This window comes from Muntiacus reevesi, chromosome 11 (genome assembly GCF_963930625.1).
Source record: "Muntiacus reevesi chromosome 11, mMunRee1.1, whole genome shotgun sequence".
Taxonomy (NCBI): Eukaryota; Metazoa; Chordata; class Mammalia; order Artiodactyla; family Cervidae; genus Muntiacus; species Muntiacus reevesi.
Genome location: NC_089259.1, coordinates 13,433,402 through 13,459,638, shown reverse-complemented (window position 1 = coordinate 13,459,638; position 26,237 = coordinate 13,433,402). Strand labels below are relative to the sequence as shown.

Genomic DNA, 26,237 nt, shown 5'->3' with positions numbered 1-26,237 from the left:
AAAGCTCCCCATCCTGCCGACTGCAAAGCAAAATGTCCTTTCCGCTCAAGAACACGGGTGTACCGAGATGCCCTGTGAGAAAGCAATTTGATCTGACGTCCACGATGAAGTGATCAGGGAACAGCTGAGGGAGCCTTTGTTGTTGTTTATTTTTTTCCTCTTCTGGGTGACTTGCCGGCTTCCCACAGATACCCGGCTAAGAGCTGAAGTGGTCCTCCACCCTCCAGTGGGAGGGGGCGGTGTCAAACCCCCAGGGCTGGCTCACATGCCCATTCTGATGCTCTGAATGATCTGGAAGATAGCTGGACGAGGAAAACAAAACAGTCTGCTCAGACCCCGACAGCACACAGCTGGAAACCCAACCCCACCGCCAGCCCCGCTTCTGCTGACCCGGGGCCCTGGGCCTGTTAGCACACAGCTGATTAGAGATTTCCTAACAAGGAGTTAAGTTAACAAGAGGTCAGTGAACTTCTTTAAAAAGGCACTCTTGCTCTGTCTGCTGATGGATGCCGCGGGGATTTATGGATAACTCCTGCTAATTCCACCGAGAGTGGAGGCCAGCAAGCCCTCAGATGCTTAGAGATTTGGCCCCCGTCCCCAGAAGGTTCTGATGCTGCTGGGGAGTGGGGAGCAGGGCTTGCGTGCGGGCGGGGCACTCATTTAACAGGTCATCAATGCTGCCTCTTCCCAACGGCTGTGACCTGGAAAAGAAGCTGCCCTTGAACTGGAAGGAAGGCCAGGTGCTGGGAACAGACAGACATGTGGAGGTGGGCCCCCCTGGCTGCGGATAACCTTTGATACAAGTGCATCTTCAGGCGGCCTGGAACTTTCTGAAATTCAATTTGAAATACACCAAGAGCTGCACTGATTTATTCAGGGTGCTGTCCTCACTAAGTGGAATTAACACCTTCCTGATAAACTGAAGGGGTGGGTAGCCTGAATGTCCAACAAATTGCTGGGGCCCATCCCCTCCTTATTTGGGTTACAGCTGATTGGATAGTTCCCAGTCTGGTTTGGCCTAAAGGGTTTAAATGTGTCCCAGGAGAGGAAGGTCCAACTTCTTTTTCACACCTTCCCCAGATGTAAAATATACAATATGGGTCCATCATGATGAAGACAATCATGATGATAACAGCAATGAACATGTACGGAATGATTTTTTTCATTTTTTCTTTTTTTAAGGAACATCTGGGTACCGTGTAATCATCTGTGAACACAGAACAAGCAGAGGTGATTTCAGGGGTTTACCCCCTCTCCCCTTCATAAAGTCTTCCTGGAATAGACCCAGGAATGCTGTATCCTAAGTAACGAGAGTGAAAGGGGCTACTCAGAACCTTCAAAAAACAAAGGGCTTGAGATTTTATCATCTAACATTAGTGAGCATATGCCATGGGCCGGGCACTGTGTTTGGGGACACAAAGATAATTCACAGGGGCTTTTTCTTGGACAGCTAGATTTGAAGGGTAGATTAAGCATGAATGAAGTTGGGTGTCTTTTTTTTTTTTTTATGATTTTTTTGTTTTTGATGTGGACTATTTTTAAAGTCTTTATTGAATCTGTTAAAGTATTGTTTCTGTTTTATGTTTTGGGTTTTTGGCCACGAGGCACATGGGATCTTTGCTGCCCGAATAGGGATTGAACCCACAGCCCCTGCAATGGAAGGCATAGTCTTAACCACTGGATTGCCAGGGAAGTCCCAGTAGTTGGTTTTTTATAAACTTAAAAAAAAAAAAAAAAAAGATCACTGTGTACATCATCATGACTTTCCTAAATTGGATATACATCCAGCGAGATTTAATGTTAGGTTTTCATGAATGTTCAGTGTGACCATAATAAGAAGTGATAACTGATAAGGCTCTGCTGTGATGGTGTTACAGCGGATGCACAGTGTTTGATCTGATCCCCAAATACCTCCAGTCAACTACACATCTTGGGCTCTCCTTTATGCTTCTTAGTGGTTATTTGGGCTCGAGGGTTCTTGTGTCTAGTCACATCTCTGGTGTTACTACACCAGTCTGCAGTGGGCCCTCTTCTGTTATTATGAGCTGCAGACTAAATAAAAAACAAAGACTGGTAGAACTATGTGTAAAACTAGAGTCAACTAGTTGTATGTGAAGGTTGGACTCTTTTCTAGATAAAGGAGTTAATTCAACAAGTCGTGATATTTAACCCTGGCTGTGCTCAGAGGTTTTCTTGGCTTATTCTGATTTTGGGATGACTTTTGACAGGAGAAGTTGCTAGATGGATGAGGAAGTACTCACCCAAATGTATAAACTTGCTGGAATATGGACATTTCCATCTTCCTCTAGCAATGCTAACAAGGAATAAAAAATAAACATTCTGTGTTCTGGCTTCACATATGAGTCCTAGCAAGCAGCTGTATATTCAAGTACATTAGGAAAAAAATATTTACATCCACCACGCCTCAGGCTTTGTTCTTGGGATCAGGAAAATATCCCTAATTTGGACAAATGGGCTTACTTCAGAAGAGAGTGTTAGGGTCAGAGGGAACTGGGTTTGACTCTCCACTCTTCACTGACCAGCTGTGTGACTGTATGAATAATTTAACCTCTTCACACTCGTCTCCTCTGCTGTGAAATGAGGACCATGTTGCTTGCTGTGTTTTTTGTTTTTTGTTTTTTGCTTGCTGTGTTAATATAGGGATTAAACATATGATATAGATGAGGCTCCTCACATATCAAGGTTTTGATACATGGGAGCTATTGGTGTTACTATTACTACAATGATTGTTGTGGCTTCTCCAGGTATGCCCATGAAGACCAGAGCTCAAGGGCTATTTACCACCTGCCAGAGTATGAATTTTTGGAATTCACTAAATAGTTATGGGCCCTGATTTCTTGAATTTATAAAACTGTAGATAATATGTACTCCAAAGAATTGCAAGGAATGACTATGATGACATAAATAAAAGATGCTCACAATAGATGCTCCAAAATGTTGTTTCTCTGTGATATTTATTCTTAGACAACAAATCATTTTCAGCAGTATGTAGGCTGATGACTAGGAAACAGTCTGTGTCTTAGTCCATCAGATTCCATTTAAGTTATTCCATGATTTCGAAAGTGCTGGGTAATGATAAAACCACTCAATTCTAAGGAACTGCTGCAAATTTCTCTCAAGAATCTTAGACAAAGTTTGCTTACCTCAGAGTAGCAACACTTATATTAAAACTTACCTATCTATGTCTGCTTTAAAAACTAAGGAAAGGTCATTTTTGTCCCTTATTGAATCCATGAATTAACATTTAAAATCTGATGGTCTTTAATATGTTTACAGGTGACCCTTTAAAATCGAGTCCTCTTGGAGAAATTACTTTGAATAAAGTCTACTTTAGTTCACCATTTGCCTCCACTGCTAAGATAATGGAGAGAGGGTTGCATTTTATGATTTTTTTTCAGTTGCATCAAGGTCTTTAAAAAGGCTTTACCATCTTATACCAATTATATTAACTGTACTTTTGTGTGCACGCCAGTAATAACCCGCCAAGCAATCCAGGCCTCCCTAGTGCTGACTTTCCGAGGCAGTGAACGGGAAGGGAGCCAAGATTGGGTTCAAAGTGGGAAAGGAAGTGGGGAGTCTAGACCCTGACAAGTTAATAACTTAACAGTGGGTGAACAAAGCAGACAAAACAATTGAGTGGGCTGCAGGAAAGGGGCTGTGGGCAGGCAAGTCAGCAGGAGGAGAATGCCAAGAAAGGGAGGGGTGGCAGGCATTCGAGGTCAGGGGATCCGGCCTTGGGAAGGTCACAGAGGTTCAGAAAAATCCAGGCTAGAGTAGGAACTCCAGAATCCGAGAGCCTCTGTGCTCTCCCATCTGTTTAGGATCTTGGTTCTTGTTAACCTCGGTTGGCTCCATCTCTTTTATTCAGCTGTTCCCTTTCAATGAAGTCCTTAGGGTTTAACATGTGAGAAGCACTTGCAACTCAAAAATCAAACAAACCAGGACAATCTTCTTGACTCCACATCTCCCATCCACAGATACCCTCCTCTTTACAACCATTTCCAAAAAGCTGTCTATAGTCCTCACTTTATCCATTTCCTTACCTTTAATTTCTCATTCCACCGCACTCTAGCTTCTGCTCTCTTCCACTCCACTGAAATAGCTCTTGCTAAAACCACAAATGACTTTCCAAGTCACCTAATCCACAAGCATCCTTCAACCACCTCTTGCCGTATACTCCTCTTCACCGTCACTGAGCGCTCTCTCCTAGAAACTCTCCCTTGTCTTCTGTGACACATGATTCTCCAGGTTTCCATCTTCTTCCTTCTCTCTACTCTTTACACTAAACCAGGTGTATGGGGGTCATCCTGACTCTTCCTGACCAGTCAACAAGAATGCTGAAGTTCCCCAGTATGTATTCTGGCTTTCTCCTCTTCATTACATTCCTTCTCCTGGGTGATCTTACCAATGGCCGCTTAGTTTTCGATGACTTACCAAGATGTGCTGTCAGCCCTGACCTCTCCTAGGAGCTCCAGACCCACACCTTCTACCGTCTGATTGATACCTGCACACAGGTGGCTCAAAGGCCCGTCGAACACAATAGAAATGCCTCATGGTCTCTTCCCACTGGCAAGCTTGGCATCCTCCTCCTCCATCTTGCAAATAAACCCAAAACACCAGAGTCATTCTTGGACACGTCTAGTTGATGACCGAGACCTGTGGGCATTACCTAAAAATCTTGTGAATCTGTGTCTTTCATTCATCCTTCCAGAAACCGCCATCAGCTTTCCCCTGATCCCTGAGACAATCTCCAGCAGGTCTACTCTTGCTCCTCTTCAATCCCTTCTCCACACTGCAGCTAGAATTATTCTTTAGATAAAAGCAAGTGAGATCATGCCATCCTTGAGTTCCTAGCATACCAGAGGCTTTGTATTGCCCAATAAGTGAGATCACACCATCCTTGAATTCCGAGCGTACCAGCAGCTCTCTACTGCCCAATCCTTTGCAAATGACCAGCATTTCCTGGCCCCGGGCATCTTGTCCATACTCACCTTCTCCATTCTCTTCCTCCTTTATGGCACATCTTCCTGTTTTCAGTAGCTCCCTGATCTCACGATCGGACTTTCACACATGCCATTCTTTCTGTTTGAAAGACTTTTCCCATCCTACCCTATTGCCTAGTTTTTTTTCGTAATTCAGAAGTTATTGCTTCAGAGAAGCTGACTTTGACCATCTGGAGCAAGAGTTCTCTAACTTGTGTATCACAGTGTCCTGAACGTGTCTGAAAACAGGAGCTGAACCCCGTTCCTAGAGTTTCTAATCCAGTGGGCCCATGGTGGGAACTGAGAATGTATATTTCTAACAAGATCCTAGGTTATGCTGAGGCTGATGGTCCAGGGACCATGCTTGGAGAGCCACTTACCCAGAGCACACCATCCCTTTGCATTACAGGCACACTTTGTTTTATTGTCTCTTTTTCTTTTTCTTTTCTTTTTTTTTTTTTTAACAAATTTGTGGCAATCCTGTATGGCTGAAGTCTAAGGGTGCCATTTTTCCAACAGCATTTGCTCATTTCTTTCCTCTCTGTCACATTTTGATAATTCTTACATTTCAAACTTTTTCATTATTATTATACTGGCTATGGTGATCTGTGATCAGTAATCTTTGATATTACTGTTACAAAAAAGATTGTGGCTTGCTGAAGGGCTCAGATGATGATTAGTGCTTTTCATCAATAAAAAAATTTAATTAACATATGTAAACTTTTTTAAAAGGTGTAATGTTATTGGATTCTTAATAGGCTACAGTATAGTGCAAATATAACTTTTATATGCATTGGGAAAACAAAAAACTCATATGACTTTATTGAGATATTCATTTTACTTGCAGTGGCCTGGACCCAAACCTGCAATATGTCTGAGGTCTGCTGGTACATGCTTTCACAGCCCTATGTGCCTCTCCTTTAAACATATTCATGGTTGAAATTTTACACATTTCAGCATAATTATTTGACTGACTCATCCTTCTTCCCCACTCGACCACAGGCTCTAGGAGAGCAGGGATGATTTTGTTCCCAGATCAACCCCTGGGTCTAAGCTCAGCACCAGGAACACAGTAGATCCTCAGTACAAATTTATTGAAGAACCAAAAGATGAAAAATTGCAAACAGCATGGAGGAAAATGCATTAAAAAACTTCAATTGATTACTCTGCCAACCAAAAGAATCAGCATCATATGGCAACCTTGAGATTCAATTGGTCCAAGAACTTAGTCCTTGAGGGGAAGTCAAGTCATAAGAACATAAACTTCCTTAAGGTTGGGGGCTGTGCCAGCCCAATCTACTCTCCTCCTGGGGACTGACTGACCCCAGATAACTGCAAGTGGCTGAAGAACACAGGCATGACACAAGTGGATCCTCTAGGATACTGTTGGAAAGCTGGAACCCTACCAGACAATGGGGGCTTCCAAAAATGATGTTTATTGAAAGTAAGTGGTTGACGATAAGAGAGATCAAGGAAGTTGCTGAGAAGAGAGATCAAGAAAGGCCAGAGGGAATCCCCTTTTGGAGGATAAGTCAACTTTAGAAATCACACAACTTTTATTTTTCACTTAAAAAATTTAGAAAATTAAAGCACCAGTAGGAAAAGTATGGGTCCCACAAAAGACAAGCAGAAATGGTTAGAAGACAAGACATCATGAGGTGGTTCTTTCTTTGAAAGAATCAGCACAAAGAAGGTCAAAGGCAAGATGCCATTTCCCAGTGGCTTCTCCAGAGATGGAGAAGAGGGGAAAGAGAGGGAAGCCTGGGACAGGTGAGGGCAGGAGGATGATGTTAGAAGAAGGGATCATATTAGCAAAGAATGGGGTGCTTGCTCTGTAAAGTAAAATGACAGACAGTAGAAGCATTCTTCTGAGAAGGAACCCATAAAGAAACCCAGAGGACCCAAAGGGCATGGGGAAGAAGGAAGCATAGACAAGGGAGGTGTGAAGATCACCTTGAGGGAGCCAATGGGTGATGAGACATCTTTTTCCAGACTGTTCATCTCAGATCCTGAAGCAGGAGTTCCAGAGCAGACGCATGTCCTCAAGCTTTCCTTTGTGGTGAAACAGAGGGATTTTCCGGGGCGGTTCAGCTCCTCAAACATCCCACTTTCCAGTCTTGGGGCTGTGACACCCTCTGGGTATCACAATTTCAAGATAGTTCAGGTAGTCTCCAGGAAAGGCCAGTGTTTATGTGGTCAACCTGTAAACATGGTGAATTCAAATCTATCCTGAAGCAAATGTCCAGGAAAGAGCAAGGTGACAGAGAAGCCTCGTGGCCCAGTCAAGAAACAGCCCATGGCTGGGTCGGGGCTTTACCCATCTCAGAGCAAACCCAGAGAGTCTGTCCAAATGGAACTCTGAACTGTGCACCTTTTCTGGCAGGGAAAGTAAGAGATGTTTTAACAGGAGTTCTTTTCAATACCCAGTCATATGCTAAATGCCTGTAGTTGGTGGAAAACTTCTGCTCCATGGTCGTTTGGGGGAAATGATAAGAGAAAAGGATGTAGGGTGATAAAAGCAGATGGGTTTGGAGTTTAGTTTTGGGAACTAGCTCTCTTTTTAACTACGGGACGCTGGCTGATTTCCTCTACGGACCTGTTTTGTGATTCGGAGAAATGAGTACCACAGCTTCTTTGTAGGGACTGTGTGATAAGAAATAAAATAAAAATGTAGGGCCTGGCATTATAGTAAGTATTCAAGAAACAGTAGTCAAAATACTTGTATGACTAGATCCTGCTCACCCCATGGGCTAGTCTTCAAAGAATTCTTTCTAGAAGGAGAGAAGAGGCTCTAGCTCTAGCTGCCCCTGCAGAGATGACACCACCGATTTCTGGCTGGCAAACCCTGAGCTCTACCTGTCCAGGTAGGAGCTGGGGCTCCTGACTTCCCCAATATCACAGAGTTGTGCTCCCCCACTACAAATGTTCTCACCTTCGCAAGAGTCACAGCGTTATCTTTCTTTCCTTGTAAACATTCAGAAACTTGGTTTGAACCTTGCCAGGAGTGTTGAGAGGTGGGGACACAGCACGACTAAGGGCAAATGACAATAACAACAAACATTTGTAAAACCACTACCAGGACTCAACTAAACACGCTGCACACACTGTCTCATTTAATAATCCCCAGGATTCATTTCCATGAGGATCTGAGGAGTTTTCAGATAGACTCTTACCACTTTTAACAGTGGGAGAACTGAGGCTTAGCGTGGGTATAGATGTGAGTAGCTCGGACAAGGTCACCGAGTTAGCAGATGGCAGAGCCATGTTTCCAACCCAAGGAGGCCGGCGCTGGAGCTGGCACATGTGGGACTTGGTCCTTTCTCTCCTCCACGCCGTCCTTAACAGAACAAGCAGTCCCAGGGAGGGAAGGGGTATTGGCACTTCCAGAAGTGGAGAGGCATGTTCATAAAGGGAGACTGCTAGACCACCTGAAATGAGGCTGGGAAGACAGGAGACTTCAAGCCCAGCCAAGAACAACTCAGGGAATCACTCTTCCTATCTGTTCTGAATAGGCTGTCTTGAGAAAACGGCCCTGCCTGTGATACATCATCTCTACTCCGTTCCACCCGGGCAGGCAGAGTGCCTGCAGAAGACAGGAGAAGAGTACAGTCTGTTAACTGCCAGACAAAGGGAATGCTCCTGCCCAGAAGCAGTGCAGCTACTCACAACTGACGGTGCAGGCTCTGTGGGAAAGGCATTAACTCTGCAATCACAGAGGCCAGCGCTGGGCCAGACATCATTTCCCATGTGATGTGCAAAGAGGGTCCAGATGTGTATTCCCTTCTGGGGATGAAAAAAAATCAGAGTATCCAGCAACACAGGAGGTATCCCCTAAACACCACACACACACACACAGACAGGCACACAGTCAGACATGCACACACATACACACAAAACAGGCAGACACATACAAACACAGAGACACACGCATAAACCCACAAACACATATATGCAAATACACAGAGACACACAAATACACATAGGCAAGCCCCCCCCCACACACACACACATACACATGAACACACATACAGACACGCAAATATACACAGACACAGACGTAAACACACACAGAGGCATACACATACACATACACACACATACACAGGATCTCACTGAAGATCCTGCCTCAGTGAGAAGAGCTTTTCTCTCATTTGTTTCCCTTTAAGATTTGAACAAAGAGGTCTACTGCTTAAAAAAAAAACACCAGAAAGCAAGAAAAGGCTAAAACCAAGAGTCTAGACATTTTGTTCTCAAAATACACTTATTTTTTTCTGATTATACAAGTAATATATGCTCATTGACAAAATTGGAAAATATAGAAAATTAGGAAGGAAATAAGTCACTGGTTAATCCTATTACCCTCGAGGTTTCCCTTTGATGGGGGATATAAACTCATCAGTTTCAAGAAAACCCAGGCTTCAAGAACCACGAAAATGCGCATAATCTCTAATTAGGAAGTGAGTATCAGGTTCAGCCAGAGAGAGAGAGAGAAATGAAGTTGAAATGAGGGACAGATGAGAGAACTAGTCTGAGGGAAGAGAGCGGGGCTGGCTGGCGTGTAAGCTTCCTTCTGAGAGGCGTAAGCACACTGGGGATAAAATGGCGGCTCCAGCGACCGGGCTGAAGCCTCCGTGAGGGGAGAGGACAGACTCTGCTCTTCGCTGCTCTTAGCTTCCTGCTTCCTGCCCAGGTCCAGGGACACGCCAGGGCCCCGGAGACGTGAACGACACCACCGGGTCCCAAGAATCACGGGACCACCGACTGAACTACCACACTGTCTGGTCAGCTAGCCTGTGAGGAAAAAGACCTCATTTTCCCAGGTCCAGGTGAAAATTATAGCTCAAGAGGACAGTTAAAAATGCTGAAGACAGTAACACTTACGGAAAGATCCTAGGTATATAAAAAATAAAAGACTCCAAAGGGGGAAAAGTGCGGAAGACAGGGACTTCCCTGGTGGTGCAGTGGTTGAGAATCTGCTTTTCAGGGCAGGGGACGTGGGTTTGATCCCTGGTCGGGGAACTAAGACCCCACGTGCTGCAAGGCAGCTGAGCCCGTGAACCACAACTATTGGGCCCACACGGCACCAGGAAAGGTCCCGAATGACGCAACTAAGACACAGGCAGAGAAAGCAAGCAGGCAAGAAAACAACTCCATGCACAATCACGCCAGAAACAGAAACGCTGATGCTTAGGGATAAACTTAGCAAAAGATGTGTGGAACTTGCACACTAAAAACTGCCTTAAAACTGCTGAAGACGGCCGTCCAGTGAACACGGCAGAACGGACGTCAGGGGCTGATCTCCCCGCTGTCACTGCTGTGTTCAGGTCAGGCGTTACTGACCCACGGCAGCGCGCTCCCCACACAGCTCCGGGCTGGCTCGGAACCCTCCTCCACGAGGCTCTTCAAAGAGCCCAAGACAAAAGGGAGAGAGGAAGCCCAGGGGCAAGAACTGTGGGCACAAACGGCGTGTGGACGTCGTCAGTGGTCCAGGGAAGCACCGCAGACAGCAAGTGTCTGGAGCAGATAGCGCTCTCGGCGTATCTGTGTGACGGCATCTCTGCTGCCTCAGACAGACACTCCGGGTCACGCTCGTCTCTGAGTCTCAAGATAAAAACAGAAGCTACCAGACAGTTCCCTAAAGAGGCAGGGTTTTGAAAACGGGACTGAGAGTCGGGAGGAGCTGCTTATCTGGAAAGAGGACCCCCGGCCTGCAGAAATGGAAGATGATTTTTTTTTTTTTAATAAAAATGGGAGAGAATAAAACAGCCGAGTCTCTAAGAGAGGGCTGTTGAAAGCCTTGGGACTTCAGTGTCTATCTAGAGGTCTAGGAGATCAAACATAGACAAATGCAACCCAGTTAAAAAGGCCCCAGGAAAAATTTCGGGTCAAGACCTGAACAAGAAAAGTTTCTGCACTGTTTGAAATAATCATCTGAAGGGACTCAGAAGAGGGATGTGACTAAGAGACAGGTTATAGATTTCTGGTGGAAGGTATGTATTATTAACAACAAACTAAACCCACCAAGTAAGACACAGCCCTGAGATGGCCTATGTGGACAATTCCATGTCTCAAAAGAACACGCTGCTCCCCTGAGCTTTTGTATCTCACAAAGAAAACTTTTTAAAAAATAACAGAAAAGGGGTGTATTTTGGTTGCTTTAAGAAAATAAAAACCCAGGGTCAGGAAGATCCCCTGGAGGAGGAAATGACAGCCCACTCCAGTATTCTTGCCTGGAAATCCCCATGGAAGGTGGAGCCTGGCAGGCTACAGTTCATGGGATTGCAAAGAGTCGGACATGACTGAGTGACTGAACACACACACAAGCAAAGGGAAGAAACTCACCGGTCACTTCTGATATTCAACTTTAAAGTACAAACCCCTATTCACTGATTTCAGTCTGCCTGTGGGTGCTTCCTTTCTCCTGCCTGGGTCTGTCTGAAAGGCTCTGATGCTTTCTCGTGGGAACATGAGTCTCACACACTGGGAGTGTCATCACCGAGACAGCGTCCCCTCCTCCTTGGAGTGAAGAGGTGGGGTCTACAGCTCTCTGGAAGGTTCAGACTACTGTGAGTGGCTGCATAACGGCCAAGGAGAGGCACAGCCTGGGAGGATGGGGGGCGGGGGGCGATGGGAGACCAAACCGCCCTGTCACGTAAGGCCCACCCATGGTACCACGACTTCCCACGAGGGTCATGGGGACGGAGGTGGCAGTGGCTGAGGCTGCAGGTTTCAAGCGTGCTGCGGGCCAGCACATACATCCCGGGAGCCGTTCAGTGCCTGGACAACCTCCAGAAGGGCTCTTCCTACCCCTGTTTAATTCATAAGGAAATCAATACAGAGTGAGGAACTGGTCCAAGGGTTTTCAGCAGATAGCGAACCCAGGCTCTGAACCCACATCTGGTAGCACCCCAAACGAACCTCCCCTCGGAAGCCTCTTATCCTTTTACAGCCAGTTGGTCAGTTTTCAAAGAAGTATCTTGCTGGAGAGATCTTTTGCAATCCTGGAAAGTGGAAATTTCCTTCCTCTGAAGTGAGGTGTGCTAGATAATGTCCTCTGACTGGTTACAACCATGGATTCGGGCTGGACTGGGACTCCCGGGGGCCTCCCTGGTGAGGAGTGGGCATTCCCTGGGCGCATGTTTCTGCACCAGGGGACTCTCTGGGTGCCTGGGCTTTGCGTCCTCACTGCTCCCCTGGCTCCTCTCCCATCCTTTTCATCATCTGACTCTTGTCAACGCCCAGCACCGCTGGCATGAAAGGCATGTGTGGAGAATGAGGAAGGCCACAGGAAAGAAGCTGAGGAGGGAGGGGTCAAGACTGTGCTGTGACATGTCACTCCCCTCGATGAGGGGTCCCGGAACCTCCTGGAGGTTTGTTAACTTGTTTTCCCACATAAAATGGAGTAAGGGTGACCAGCAAGTGAGCATTTACTTAAGTGTCAATATTTTTACCAGTCTTCATTCTTTCCCAGAAGATACTAGGAAAACAAATAAAACGGGCATTGCGTATGACTTCTGACCTGAATATTTATTTACCCTGGTACACTGACAGTATTGCTGTGACTTTTTAAATTGAAGTGCAGTTGATTTACAATGTTTCAGGCATACAGCGAAGTGATTCAGTGACACAGATATGTCTGTGTGTGTCTGTAAGCCACTTCAGTCCTGTCTGACTCTTGGCGACCCTATGGAGGGGAGCCCACCAGGCTCCTCTGTCCGTGGGATTCTCCAGGCAAGCAAGAATACTGGAATGGGCTGCCATACGGCAAAGTGATTCAGTGACACAGATATATCTGTGTGTGTATGTAAGTCACTTCAGTCCTGTCTGACTCTTGGCAACCCTATGGAGGGGAGCCCACCAGGCTCCTCTGTCCGTGGGATTCTCCAGGCAAGCAACGATATTGGAGTGGGCTGCCATATAGCAAAGTGACTCAGTGATACAAACATATATATATATATTTTTTTTTCAGATTCTTTTCCACTATATGTTATTACAAAGATGTTGAGTATAGTTTCCCGTGCTATATGGTAGGTCTTTGTTGTTTATCATTTATGTATAATAATATCTGTTAATCCCCAATTCTTAATTTATCCCTTCCCCCTCTTCATCCCCCTTTGGTAGTTGTTAAGTTTGTTTTCTATGTGACACTATTCCTAAAAAGAGCCCTTTGCCCAACCATCAATCAGAAAACTGGGTTAACAGAGTAAGGCAATGAAAGTAAGAGAATTAGATCACACTTTTCGTCTCTGTATAAAAATCTAGGGACTTCCCTGGTGGTCCAGTGGTTAAGTCCCCTTCTAATGTAGGGGACTCGGGTTGGATACTTGGTCAGGGAACTAGGAGCCCACATGCCTCAGGGCAACTAAGCTTGCAAAACTACTGAGTCCTCTCGCCACAACTAGAGAAGCCTGTGCGCTGCAACTGAAGAGCCTGCGTAGCCAAAAAAAATATGAATAACTAATTATATGAACTCAGAGAGGGCGAATGGCCTCCTCAACATCCCCGGGACTTGGTGAAAGGGAACTTAGGGCTGGCCTACGGTATATCCTGTCCACGGGAAAGGGGTCCGCTGGACAGGGACAGGAAGCAGCGTGTCTGCAGGGGTATGGACACCCCACCGGAAACGCCGGGGTATTCTGTGTGAGCATGACAGGCGAGGCGTGGTGAGAGGGCTGCCACCCACATCACAGATGGACAGCAGGACAGCAGGACGTGGGATGTGATGGGTCTTCATTACATTGTGCTACAACGGCAAAGTATGGTAAAGACGGTAAAGTACCTGCCTGCAATGCAGGAGACCCGAGTCCGACCCCTGGGTTGGGAAGATCCCCTGGAGGAGGGTAAAGCAACCCACTCCTGTATTCTTGCCTGGAGAATCCCCGTGGACAGGCGGGCTACAGTCCATGGGGTTGCAAAGAGTCGGACACGACTGAGCAACTAACACTTTCGCTTTCGAAAATCTGAACAGAGGTGAGAGACAGCAGTGAATGAGGGGCTTCAGCCATCCAGGCGCTGAGGAGGCTCATGACGTAAAGCAAAGGAACTGATAAAGAGAAGGGCTAGGTTTGAGGAAATTGCATTTTTTAAAATTTAATTTAATTTTTAATTGGAGGATAATTACTTTACAATGTTGTGATGGTTTCTGCTATACATCAACATGAATCAGCCATAGGTATACATATGTCCTCTCCCTCGAATTCTTTTAAACGTAGAGAAAAGGTAGGTAGATCACCAAATCACTTAGCTGTAAGGCAGAAATTAACACAACGTTGTAAAATCAACTCTACTTTAATAAAATCAAGGAGAAAAAAGACAGGTAGGAGCCTATGGCCTGTGACTCTAGACAGGGAGGGACTTGGAGGGAAAGTGGGAACTGCAAGAGGAACTGAACAAATCGTGACTAATCCCAGAGAGATGGCAACAGGGACAGAGCTAAAGGAGCTATTGTGTTTCTCATGACATGTTTGGCTTAGAAAAGGACACAAAGATAGAAGGAACGGCACAGTACCAAGGACGAATTGAGAAGAGTGACACATTTCTGTGAGAACAGTGCTGAGGCCTGAAATGAAGCTTGCAAAAAAAAAAAGCTAAAGTTGGCAAAAGAAATCTGAAAAGAAAAGAAAATTTTAAAGGGACATTATTTTTAGCTATGATTAAAAAAGGGATGAGGTTCTTTGCTTGGATCACAACAGCATGTTAACAGAGACTGAAGTTGAGATGACCCAACTCCCTGTTCGCTGTCTAGCCTTTCCATAGAAGCCAGTAGTCTTAACTAGGAAGAGGTAAAGAAGCATCCTTATAGCACTTCCCTGGCAGTCCAGTGGTAAAGACTCTGTGCTTTCAATGTGTGGGGTACAGGTTCCATCCCTGGCCAGGGAACTAAGATCTTGCATACCATGTGGCATGGTGAAAGTATTTTAAAAAATAAAATAAAGAGATATCCTTAGAAGAGCCTCAGGCAGGTGGGAAGGGGATGTGGCATGCCCTGAGTGGTACGTCCTCTCAATCATTTTAAGTCCAAATCTCCAGGCCCTACACGCTCCCATTTCAAGCCCCTGGATGAACCAACAGATAGGACAGCAGAGACAATGTACTTGATCCCTGAAAAAACTAGTGGAAACTGGGAAGTTTCCAAAAGATTACTGCCAGCAAGCGTCCCACTGTTCTCACGCAGGAGGGGGAGATACAGTTCCTACTCTGTGACCCAATAAGGCTGGCAAAATTTTAACAAAGATGTAAAGAAGGTTTTAAATCCCTTTGAAAAGGATGGGTACTGAACACTAGCACAGGTAGGAGAAAAATAAGCCAGACTATTGGGTTGCCCTCTTCCTTACATGGGCTTCCCTGATGGCTCATAGGGTAAAGAATTGGCCTGCAGTGCAGGAGACCCGGATTCAATCCCTGGCTCAGGAAGATCCCCTGGAGGAGGGCATGGCAACCCACTCCAGTATTCTTGCCTGGAGAATCCCATGGACAGAGGAGGCTGGTGGGCTACAGTCCACGGAGTCGCAAGACTCAGGCGTGACTGAGCGACCAAGCAGGAACACTTCCCTATATGTTACCTAAGGGCACAGGCCAGAAAGGGTTCCAGTTACTGTGCATCTTGAAGCACAAAAAGCAAAAACAAACAAACAAACAAAAAAACAGCTCTGTATCTATTTAGTTCCTAACAGCACAGGCTGTATGATGACGGAGGCTTTGGCCATTCTTGAGCCTGGGGTATTATCTCAGGCCTCCAAGCCTTTGTCACTCGGTGCTCCCTCATGCGGAATAACCTTCTCTTTGTCTGGCTGTTTGTCCTTCAAAACTCAGCTCAAATGGCAGCTCCTCTGGGAAAGCTTCTCTTCTGCTCAGTATGATTTAGAAGCCCCGATCCACAATCTGATGCCCACGTTGGAATCCTAGTACCCGATGTGATGGTGGTAGAAGGCAGGGATTTGGGGAGGTGCTTCGGTCCTGAGGGTGGAGGTCTCATAAATGGGATCTGTTGTTTCATGTAGTTGCTCAGCCATGTCTGACTCTTTTGAGAGCTACATGAACTGCAGCCCTCCAGGCTCCCCTGTCCTTGGGATTTCCCAGGCAAGAATACTGGAGTGGGTTGCCATTTCCTCCTCCAGGGGATCTTCCTGACCTAGAGATGGAACCCGGGTCTCCTGCTTTGGCAGGTGGGTTCCTATCACTGAGCTACCATCAATGGGATCAGTGCTCTTACACAGGAGACCGCACCGAGCTCCCAAGCTCCGTCTGCCGCGTGAGGATGTCATGTGAGGATACAGGGAGAAGTCTGTGTTTGGGCACAGGGCCCTCACCTGACTATGTTGGTACCCTATTCTGACTTCCAGGCTCCTGAACCATGAGCAATAAACTTCTGTTCCTAAGCCACCCAGCCTATGGTGTTTTGCCAAAGCAGCCGGAATGGGCTCAGCCCCTTATCCACGCTTGCCAAGCCCTCTGTGCGCTCTGCTATCGCAGTGCTCATCCCCTGGGCTGCAACGGACAGCTTCCTTATCTGCCTCCCCACCGCCTGCTGCCTCCTGGAGGAGTTTCTATTTCCAAAGCCTGCCCAGTGCCAGGCACACTGGGGACCCTCACGTCACCGGGACTGCTTGCAGGAGTTTTGCTGAGAGGTTCAAAATCAGGCTGAGGGGATTTGTCTCTAATCATGTTCTGTGGGCTTCTCCAAGGCTAGACTTTTATCAGCGACTTGGAGGAATAATATTTTTTCAAGAACCCATAAAGCTGAGAGAGGAAGATAATTAGATAAAAGGCTCAAGGTTCAATCCCTGGTTGACTATAAAACCTGAAAACATAGATAAGTTTTTATATAGATGGATTTTTCTCCTTAATTTTTCTGTGGCATGCTAACAGCACGTGTTTTTCTTTTTTTGGTTTGCTTTGCTTTGGGGGGAAAATCAGAGGCAGATCATGTGAGGTAACATGTCACAGAATACAGGCACTGAGGGAAATGCCGCATTGGTGCACCATATTTATTGCAATTATCACCAGTGCTCTGAACTATGCATTGCTAATGCAGGGCAACACACTGAATATATCATGTAGTATCACTAACCGTATGGTACATTATCACTTAATATCAGTAAGCTATTTATTATAGATGTTCTTCTACACATCCAGACTTTCTGGCTACACTGTAGAAAACCAGCTTATAACCAACAATGAAATTATAGTAGAAATGTTCACGAAACTTTATGTGTGCATGCTTGCATAGTTGTGTCTAATTCTTTGCGTTCCCATAGACTAGCCCACCAGGTTCCTCTGTCCATGGGAATTCCTAGGCAAGAATACTGGCGTGAGATGTCGTTTTCTCCTCCAGAGGATCTTCCCCACCCAGGGACTGAACCTGGGTTTCATGCATTGCAGCCAGATTCTTTCCTGATGAGCCACCAGGGAAGGCATGTGTTCGAATGTGAGTATAAATATCATTCTCTGCACTTGCCACCTTCTGGCATCAGGTGATTATACCGTGAGGCTCAGGTCCAAGGTTCCGTTCTCCCTAGCATCTCTGCAGAGCGTCTCTTAAGGCCTAAGGCCCCTCCCTCTTTCTGGAACATGAATTTATCTCAGGCAGATAGGTGCTCCACTTTCTGTTCCAAATGCCCTTTTTTAGGTCAGGTCTTCAGAGAAAGCTTTAACTGAACTCTGAAGTGTAGCCAGCCAATTTAATTGCTCAGTGTAATCACTTTATGATTATGATTTGATAACATATCAGTTCTGTCTCTATTCCTATTTGGTTTGCTGGAACGAAAACGAAATCAAAACCCATTAAGAGGAAGGCTTCAGGCAGCGATTAACTTGAATCCCAGACCAATATATTTTTGGCATATTTATCTTGTGGATAAAACATGTGTTTTTATGGGACAGAGGAGACCATGGGATAGTAAGGATAGTGAGAAGCCCATACCTGAGCCGCAGACAACAAAAACGAACAGTGCCAACAGCCATGGTCCCACAGGATATTTCTCTTCTTGTGGCCTCTGAAAGTGAGTGGGAGAAAGTAAGATGAGGTTCATTCATTCAAGAAGCATTTACTGAGTACAGCTAGACACTGTCCTAGCGGCTGGGGACCCATCTGTGAACAAGACAGATCCAGTCTTAACGCCAGTGGGCAGATCTAGATGAAAGTGTGAGTCATTCTGTAATGTCCGACTCTTCTTGACCCCGTGGACTATAGCCCACCAGGCACCTCTGTCCATGGGATTCTTCAGGCAAGAGTACTGCGGTGGGTAGCCCCAGCCTTCTCCAGGGGATCTTCCAGACCCAGGGACTGAACCTTCATTGCCCACATTGTAGGCAGATTCTCTACTGTCTGAGCCACCAGAGATCTAGATGAACAAAGTCAATTTAAAGAATCAAGACTGGTTTGGAAAAGCTCATCAACAGCCTTATTTACATCCCTGTAACTCAATGAACTTGGTGGTTCTTAAATAATCTGGAGACAGACGAGGTATAATACGTAAATCAGTATAGTGATTTGGGAGCCAAAAAAAATGCCATTATTAATAATTGTTTCTGTCGGCTGAAAGCACACTTCATACCGGGCACTCTAGGAAGCAGCCGATATTCACCATTTCCAGCGCTCACAACTCCACATGAGGTCAGTCTTTTCACCCCACTTCTGTAGCTGAGAAACTGAGGCTCATGCTTTGTTAACTTCAGCAAGAGCTGGGATTCAAGTTTAGATTTGCCTCATTATAGAGCCAGGAGTTTTGCCTCCAACAGACTCCCCTCAAATTCCTGCATCTGTGGCTTCCAAGCTGGGTCACAAAGCACAGCCATTTTCTCAAAACTTTCCAAGTGCCAGGACTTCCTTCGAGATCAAGTGGGTAAGACTCTACCTTTCAAAGCATGGGTGCTTATAATCTCAGCCGTGTCTGACTCTTTGCGACCCTATGGACTGTAACCACCAGGCTCCTCTGTCCATGGAATTTCCCAGGCAAGAATACTGCAGTGGGTTGCCATTTCCCTCTCCAGGGGATCTTCCCACCCAGGGATGGAACCCGGGTCTCCTGCGTCTCCTGCATTGGCAGGAGGATTCTTTACCACTGCACCACCTGGAAAGCAGGGGTCCTATCTCTGGTTGGGGAATTGAGATCCCAGGTGTCTCATGGTGTGGCCAAAAAAATAAAGAGAACTCTTTAAAAAATAAAAAATGATGGTTTAAAAAAAGAAAAACATTTTAAGTGCAAGAAACCTGGGAAGTCACTGCAGTGCAAATCCAGGGAACAGTAGAAAGCAACCACATGTGGAGGTGAGAGGAGCAGCATTTTGTAAAAAACCTCCTAATTCTTAGTGAAGCTGACTCTTTGGAGAAATCTCTACTTCTCTGGGAAGCACAAGGGGCCTGTGGTTCCCACACAGATGAGTCCTGCGAACCTCTTGCTCATCTCAAACCAAAAGAACAGAAAGTCCCTCTGCAACCCCTCTGGGTCTGTGTGCCGGTAGGGCTTGGTCCTTACAATCCAATCAATCAATGGAAAACCAATATTTTCTGAGAGAGGCATCTGAAAGTGGAGAATTTCTCAAATGCTAAGGGAGAAGGTAGAGTGAAAAAAAGAAAGAACTCACTAAATATTTCCTCACTGGCATGAACCAAAAACAGGCTGTAGTCAACATAGATTAAAACAAAACAAACTTATTTTATCGTAGATAAGGCAACAATTCTCTGGTTCTCAGCTTACTTGTTCCATTCTTAGAGAACGTTCTCTCTTCTACTTCTGTTGAGCTCCCTTGGCACTTATATCACCAAGTACTTTTTCTAGATAGCACTTAGCAAGATTTGTATTGTGATGTTTATTCTTGTGATGCTTTGTTTAATGTCTGTCTCTCCACTGGACTGCAAGCCCCACAAGGGTAGGTACTGTGTCTCTTTCATGTATCATGGCATACCAATGCCTGATGCAGAACTTAAATATAGTAGATGCTTGAAAAATGTTCATCAAAGAATGAATAAGCATGCAAGTTTCACTAAATATGATGTCTTAGGTCACCTAGGGGCTTCCCTGGTGGTTCAGACGGCACCTGCAATGCAGGAGACCCAGGTTCAATCCCTGGGTCAGGAAGATCCCTTGGAGAAGGGAATGGCTACCCATTCTAGTATTCTTGCCTGGGAAATCCCACGGACAGAGGAGCCTGGCAAGCTACAGACCATAACATTGCAAAGAGTTGGACATGACTCAGCAACTAACACTTTCACTTTCACTACTTTGTAGGTCACCTAGAGTAAAGAAGGATCTAGAAAAGATACTGGCTCTTTTATTAATTCTTCCAAATTGGTGATAGGGTTATTCCAGGATTTCTCTTACTAGAGAAGTATACATTAGTGTCAGGGGCAGATAGGATCTGACTAAAGATCAAAACAACTCACTTCTCTGACTTTGAGAAACTTGTATCTACCAACACTTGTATGATAGCAAATCACACTGAAAGGGGATGGATGGTTTCTTCTGACTAGAACAAGGACAAAATCAGTCAAATAATTGCACAGAATAACTCTTTAATCAGCGTTTTCACTGTGTCATTCTTTGGCACTTAAGACTTTAGTCAAGATGGGAGCAAATAAATAGTTATTTGAACAGTGTAACATTTACTCCTCCCCCATTCACCAACTTCCTAATCATTTGTCCCAGTTGACCAGAAACAAATTCTGTTGCTGTCATTCCACTAATGCTATATTAAAAAAAAAAAAAAAAACCATTTAGTTCTATCTCCAGCAAAGTCAACAAGTGAATTCAGGAGGCTGTAAATGGGATTATTGGTCTAGGGCAGATACCAAATGGAGTCCTTTATTTTTCCTTTGCGGAAACTCCACTCAAATTATCAGGATGCAGAACTTGGAGCATATACCACAGAAATCTTTTTGATGACATTTCACAGTGAATCAATTGTACTTGGGGACTTTCAGAGCTCAAGAACAACTTGGTTGGTCATAATACCTATATATATATTTTTTTTTTTTTTCTTTTTTAAACTAGAGTACAGCTGCTTTACAATATTGTGTTAGTTTCTGCCATACAGCAAAGTGAATCAGCCACGTGTGTGTGTGTGTATCCTCTTCTTTGGATTTCCCTCCCAGTTCCCTATGCTATACAGCCTGTTCTCATTAGCTATCTATTTTATGCATGAAAGTTAAAGTATTAGTCTCTCAGTAGCGTCTGACTCTTGCAAGCCCATAGACGGAAGCCGGCCAGGCTCCTCTGTCTATGGAATTTTCCAGGCAAGAATACTGGAGTGGGTTGCCATTCCCTCCTCCAGGGGATCTTCCTAACCCAGGGATCAAACCCAATGTATTAATCCCACTTTCCAAATCCATCCCATTCCCCCCTCCTCCCTTGCTATCCATATGTTTGTTCTCTATATGTGTTTCTACTTCTGCTTTGCAAATAAGTTCATCTATACTGTTTTTCTAGATTTGAATTCCCGGTGGTCCCGCTGTTAAGACTCCATGCTGCCAGTGCAAGGGACATGGGTTCGATCCCTGGTAGGGGAACTAGGATCACACATGACTTGCAGCACAGGAAAAAAAAAAAAAAAAACAACCCTCTATCCCAATATATCCTTTCCTGAGAGCTCTGAGTTACTTCATTTTTGGAAACATTGCCCAGCACAAATCTGTCAGGACAATTCACTCAAGCCTGAATCTATTGCTGGGAAAGTTTTAAAAAAAACAAAACAAAACACTAGAATCGTGCAAATGACATGGTTCATTTCCAGCAGGAGTTTGACAGTCCCTGGGCCCCAAAATGGGCCTCCCTGGAGGTTCAGACACTAAAGAATCTGTCTGCAATGCAGGAGACCCAGGTTCAATCCCTGGGTCAGGAAGATCCCCTGGAAGAGGAAATGGCAACCCACTCCAGTATTCTCGCCTGGAGAATCCCATAGATAGAGGAGCCTGGCGGGCTACAGTCCATGAGGTCACAAGAGTTGGACACGACTGAGCGACTAACACTTTCATTTTGTTGCAGAATGTGTTTCCCTGTGATAAGATACCAGCAGGAGAACTCTGAAATGTAAATGGCCCCTTTATTCTGAAGAAGTTACTACTGTATAATTATGAAATGATCATCCCATTACTCTGTTATCTGGGAGAACAATATTGATTCACTCCATAGCTGTACACCAATAATGAAATACCTGTATACAATTAAAGGAGTTTACTTCTAAATGACTAGTCTGGCTTTTCCTTTAGAATCTGTTCGTGTGTCTGCATTTCATTCTGAACAAGTTATCCCTTGCAAGTTACTTCTTTCTAAGTATAATAATGTTTGATCTGTAATTAGGAAAATGAGATTTAGGATTTAAAGTGTTTCATTTTGTTTTTCTGAAAGAGAATTTCATTTTTCTTTTTGGATGCTGATCCATGTACAATAAAGTTAACCAAAAAAGCCTTTCTAACCAAGGAAAAAGAAACATACCTTGTGGCTTGGTTTAGAAATCTTTCATTACAAAGTTAGTAGGACCATTTAAATACTCTTGTAGGCGCCAGGCACTTTTGAAGGGCCTGCTCCATGGTATATCAGAACCTATTAAAAATCAACTCACAACACACATTAAACTTTATTTGAAAATATTTCTGAAAGTTGAATTGAGTTGAACTGCAGTCAAGTTGACTACATTTCTTAGATATTTAAACAGTTTTTTCTCTAACTGTTCCATTGTCTTTTCTTACTTTGGAGACAATCATTTTTTTTTTTTCAGGTCCCAAATGTTCTCGAGTGGTCTTGAAAAGCTCAAGGTGGCAGATGCTGACTTTACTAAGTCTAACAGATAACACAGACTTCCCTGGTGGCTCAGTGGTAAAGAATCCACCTGTCAGTGAAGGAGACATGGGTTCGATCCCTGGGTCAGGAAGATCCCCTGGAGAAAGGAATGACTACCCACTCTGGTATTCTTGCCTGGGAAGTTCCATGGACAGAGGAGCCTGGGGGGCTAAGTCCACTGGGTTGTGAAAGAGTGGACCTGACTGAGAGACCTAACAACAACAAATGGATAACACAGCTCTGCAAAAAAGTTTCTGTTTTGTTGTTATTTTTGCAGTCAGATAAGCTGTGGACTGGAGAGAATTAACAAGTGAAGTCTGATTTTTTTTTAGTTCATTAAAAAGAACCACACAGCTAGAAATTTTCAGTAAATTAGCTAGCCTGTATATCATCCTTGAAAGGCTTGATCTTCTAGGGATATAAACACTGAATGCTTTAATATCCTTAAAAATTGTTTTTCAGCATCAATTTGGACAGTAAGATTTCTTTTTTCCTGAGTAAAAATATGAAAAACACAGATCTATGTGAAAAATAGTTTCAATTCAATGGCATGTTGCCATTTTGCTGCCCAACAACTAAATGATCTAGCTCCCAAATGAGAGCATTTCCAGCACAACTTAAGCCTGTAGCTGTGCTGTGCTTAGTCACTTCAGTCGTGTCTGACTCTTTTCGACCCCATGATGTGTAGCCCGCCAGGCTCCTCTGTCCATGGGGATTCTCCAGGCAAGAATACTGGAGTGGGTTGTCATGCCCTTCTCCAGGGAATCTTCCCAACCCAGGGACCAAACCTGGATCTCCCGCATTGCGGGAGGATTCTTGACTATCTGAACCACCAGAGAAGCCTACTTAAGCCTGTAGCTGTGTAAAAAGATCCAGCGTTGATCCTAAGGCTTCTCTGACATAGTACTGCTTGGTTCTGCAAGAATTCTGGTCTAGTTATGGCAAATCTAGCTTTTTGCTCAGTGAATCAAACCAGCATTGTCTCTTTGGCTAGAAGCAATTGCCTCATCAAGTCAGCAGACTCTTCCAGCCAAACTCCAAGCTTCAGCTAAACTTCCACTGAAGTGTCTGAGATAATATTGATAGATTCCAAGTGTCTTTGCTCATGCACTTGGAGACAAACACTACCCAACAACTCATCTGAGGCCTGCCACCGAATGTCCAGAAATACAGGCCTGGCAATTTCTGCTGAAGATCATTTGTTTTACTGAAAACAAAGGAACACCACACACATAAACACACACAGCCCCCTGTGCATAAGGCACAGATTTTACTTAAACATTGTTATAAAGCTTTAATCTACAGCTTTGGAAGCGTAGAATGCCTAGCAATAAACTAGTCTCTAAAATTCTGGAACATATTATCAAGATGAACCTGAATTCACAGAATGAATAAGAGGAATGCTGCTTTTAGAATTTGGCCTCCAAGCCCCTGGAGAAAAGGCAAAGAGGGAAGATGGAAGGAAATACAGGTTGAATCGCACTTTGAATTCCCAATGTACACAAGAAGAGCATTAAAAAAGGCAGGAAGAAAAACCTTATCAGGGTGTGTTTGTTGGGGAGGGCGGGCAGGGATGAAGCCTAGGAGGGAGAGATGGCAAACGGCCTCATTTAACCCATTCATTCATTCATTCAACAAACGATCTCGCACCTACTAGGTTCCTGTCCCTTGTGTCAAGCAGTGGGTTTAACTCTTCCCTTAAGGATGTGACTTTGATCTTTCTCAGAGACAAAGACTCAGTTCTCTCCTGGGGAGGCCCTTCTGCGCCTCCGTGGCAGCCACTCCCAGAGGGCCCACGGCCAACCAGGGCCCTCTCCGCCCACGCGAGCCCAAGTCCGCGCCCCGGCGTGGGGGAGCGCATTCCTCACTGCCCCCGGGGTGCCGGACCCCGCGGGAGGGGCGGCCCGGGGCGCGGAGGAGGCGGGGGTCAGCCCCGCGCCCGCAGTCCTACGCCAGCCCCGCCCCGGCCCGGCCACTCGCCGCCCGGTCCACGCCGCCCCGCCTTACCAGGGTTTTGGCTACGTTCCCCCTCTGGGTGATGTTTTTGCTGTGCTTCTCGTTGGCCATCCGGATCCGCTGTTTGGCCACCATGGCTCGGGCGCCAGGAAACGCTCTCGACTCCCACCTGCAAGGATGCCCCCCGCGTGAGCCCCCCGACCGGGCCGAGCTCGTCCCGCCCGCCCCGGGCGCTGCAGGTGGCAAGGCGCGGCCCCCGAGCCCCGGGCACCCCGGTCCCCAACCCCCAACGAGCTGGCTCCAGAGAGAGGCCAGAGCCCGGACGGAAGTAATCTTTCATCTCAGGAAACCCTCTCCTACTTCCTCGCCATCCTTCCGGTCCCCCCAGCTACCTAACCAGCGCAGCCCCGAGGCGGGCGCTGCGGCGGGTCCTCTGCGCACCCGGCGGCCGGAGCGCAGCGCGCGGAGCGGCTCCGGTCGGGGGACCCCGGGGGAATCGGATCCAGCGGCCGAACGCGGCGAGGCCCAGGGTTCCGGCGGCCGCGGGCTTTGTGCGCTCACAGCGGGCGGGGGCTCCCCGGCCCGGGACCCACCGAGGCCCCGGGGAAAGGTTTGGGACGGCTGCGCTTCGAGGTGGGGTCGCGCAGTCTCCCCGGCACTGCTGGCCAAAGGCAGGGCTTGGAGGCGGCGGCCCGTGGTCCTCAAAGCACAAGTTGAACGAGGGAAGATGGGGCTGGGCCCGCGCTTTTGGGGGACCGTGGGAAGGAGCCTCCCCTTCGAGGGTCTGGGGACGGGCTTGCGCACGGAAGGGCGCCGCAGGAGCTTTCCGTAGTGCTGCAGAAAGGACCGGATCTTCCCGGGGATGGGGAGAAGGGGGTGTGAGGATGGAGCGGAGAGAGGCCTTCCTGCCTGGGCGGTTACCGGGTTACTCGGAAGACGGACAGCGCCACATCTGAGTGAAACGTGGAGGAAAGACAGGCTTGCTGCCCAGGCAGAGTTTGGTGGTCGCCGCCCGGACGTGGGTAACTTGGGCCACCCGGGGCAACTTGCATCTCTTCTAGAGAATTCCATCCGCCCCCTCACCCCCCCGCCTCAGCCCCCCACCCCAACCCTCCAGGAGCATCTGGACTGGGGGCTTCCCTGCGGTTCAAGGGTACAAATGGAACGTTCCTGACTCACAGCCGTTGGTGCCAGGCCCTACAGACTGTCTACTGTGGGCACAGGGCGCGGAGAGGGGTCCAGTCCTTCACCTTCCCGCGTGCTGGGTGGATTGGAGGTAGCCCCTAGAAGTCCAGAAGAGGGGGAACCTCAGCCCAGAAGTTCTGGGGATGGGGGGAGTGGTGGGAAGAAGAGTTAGACCAGCTTTGGCTCATGCACCCCAGTCCTTCCCTTTGGGGCATCTGTGACTGGGTTTCCACCGGGTTCTATGGAGTGAGGTTCCTCTGTGTCCAGGGGAGGTGAGGGAGTGCTCCTTCTCTCTTTGGGGGGCCCTTTGTGCCCT

At 46.4% G+C, this 26,237-nt stretch overlaps 1 protein-coding gene across 4 annotated transcripts; it reads right to left on the bottom strand.

The window, feature by feature from the left end:
• Positions 1-25,443, bottom strand: SERP2 (stress associated endoplasmic reticulum protein family member 2). Of its 4 annotated transcripts, none has more exons than XR_010658536.1 (5): positions 24,788-24,935; positions 17,926-17,998; positions 7,936-8,034; positions 6,957-7,204; positions 260-302 (listed from the first exon to the last, which is right to left on the bottom strand). XR_010658536.1 is itself a non-coding variant. In XM_065902230.1 (5 exons), exons 2-4 carry the CDS (start codon positions 24,869-24,871, stop codon positions 7,979-7,981), a joined length of 213 nt encoding a protein of 70 aa, XP_065758302.1. In that variant the 5' UTR covers positions 24,872-24,905; positions 25,330-25,443; the 3' UTR covers positions 6,396-7,204; positions 7,936-7,978. The 4 variants fall into 4 exon arrangements, 3 of the variants coding, with proteins under 3 accessions (XP_065758303.1, XP_065758302.1, XP_065758301.1); XM_065902230.1 differs by lacking the exon at positions 260-302 and adding an exon at positions 25,330-25,443 and having other exon boundaries at positions 6,396-7,204; positions 24,788-24,905; XM_065902229.1 differs by lacking the exon at positions 260-302 and adding an exon at positions 25,129-25,217 and having other exon boundaries at positions 6,396-7,204; positions 24,788-24,905.
• Between the last annotated feature and the right edge of the window lie 794 nt (positions 25,444-26,237).

Bases quoted from the DNA above. Each gene is read 5' to 3' on its own strand.
- SERP2 (XM_065902230.1), bottom strand. From the start codon at position 24,871: ATGGTGGCCAAACAGCGGATCCGGATGGCCAACGAGAAGCACAGCAAA. The intron at 17,999-24,787 runs GTAAGGCGGGGC...ACTCACTTTCAG, and splicing joins GGAACGTAGCCAAAACCCTG to AGGCCACAAGAAGAGAAATA. The intron at 8,035-17,925 runs GTATGGGCTTCT...ATTTGCCCTTAG, and splicing joins TTTTGTTGTCTGCGGCTCAG to TCGTGCTGTGTCCCCACCTC.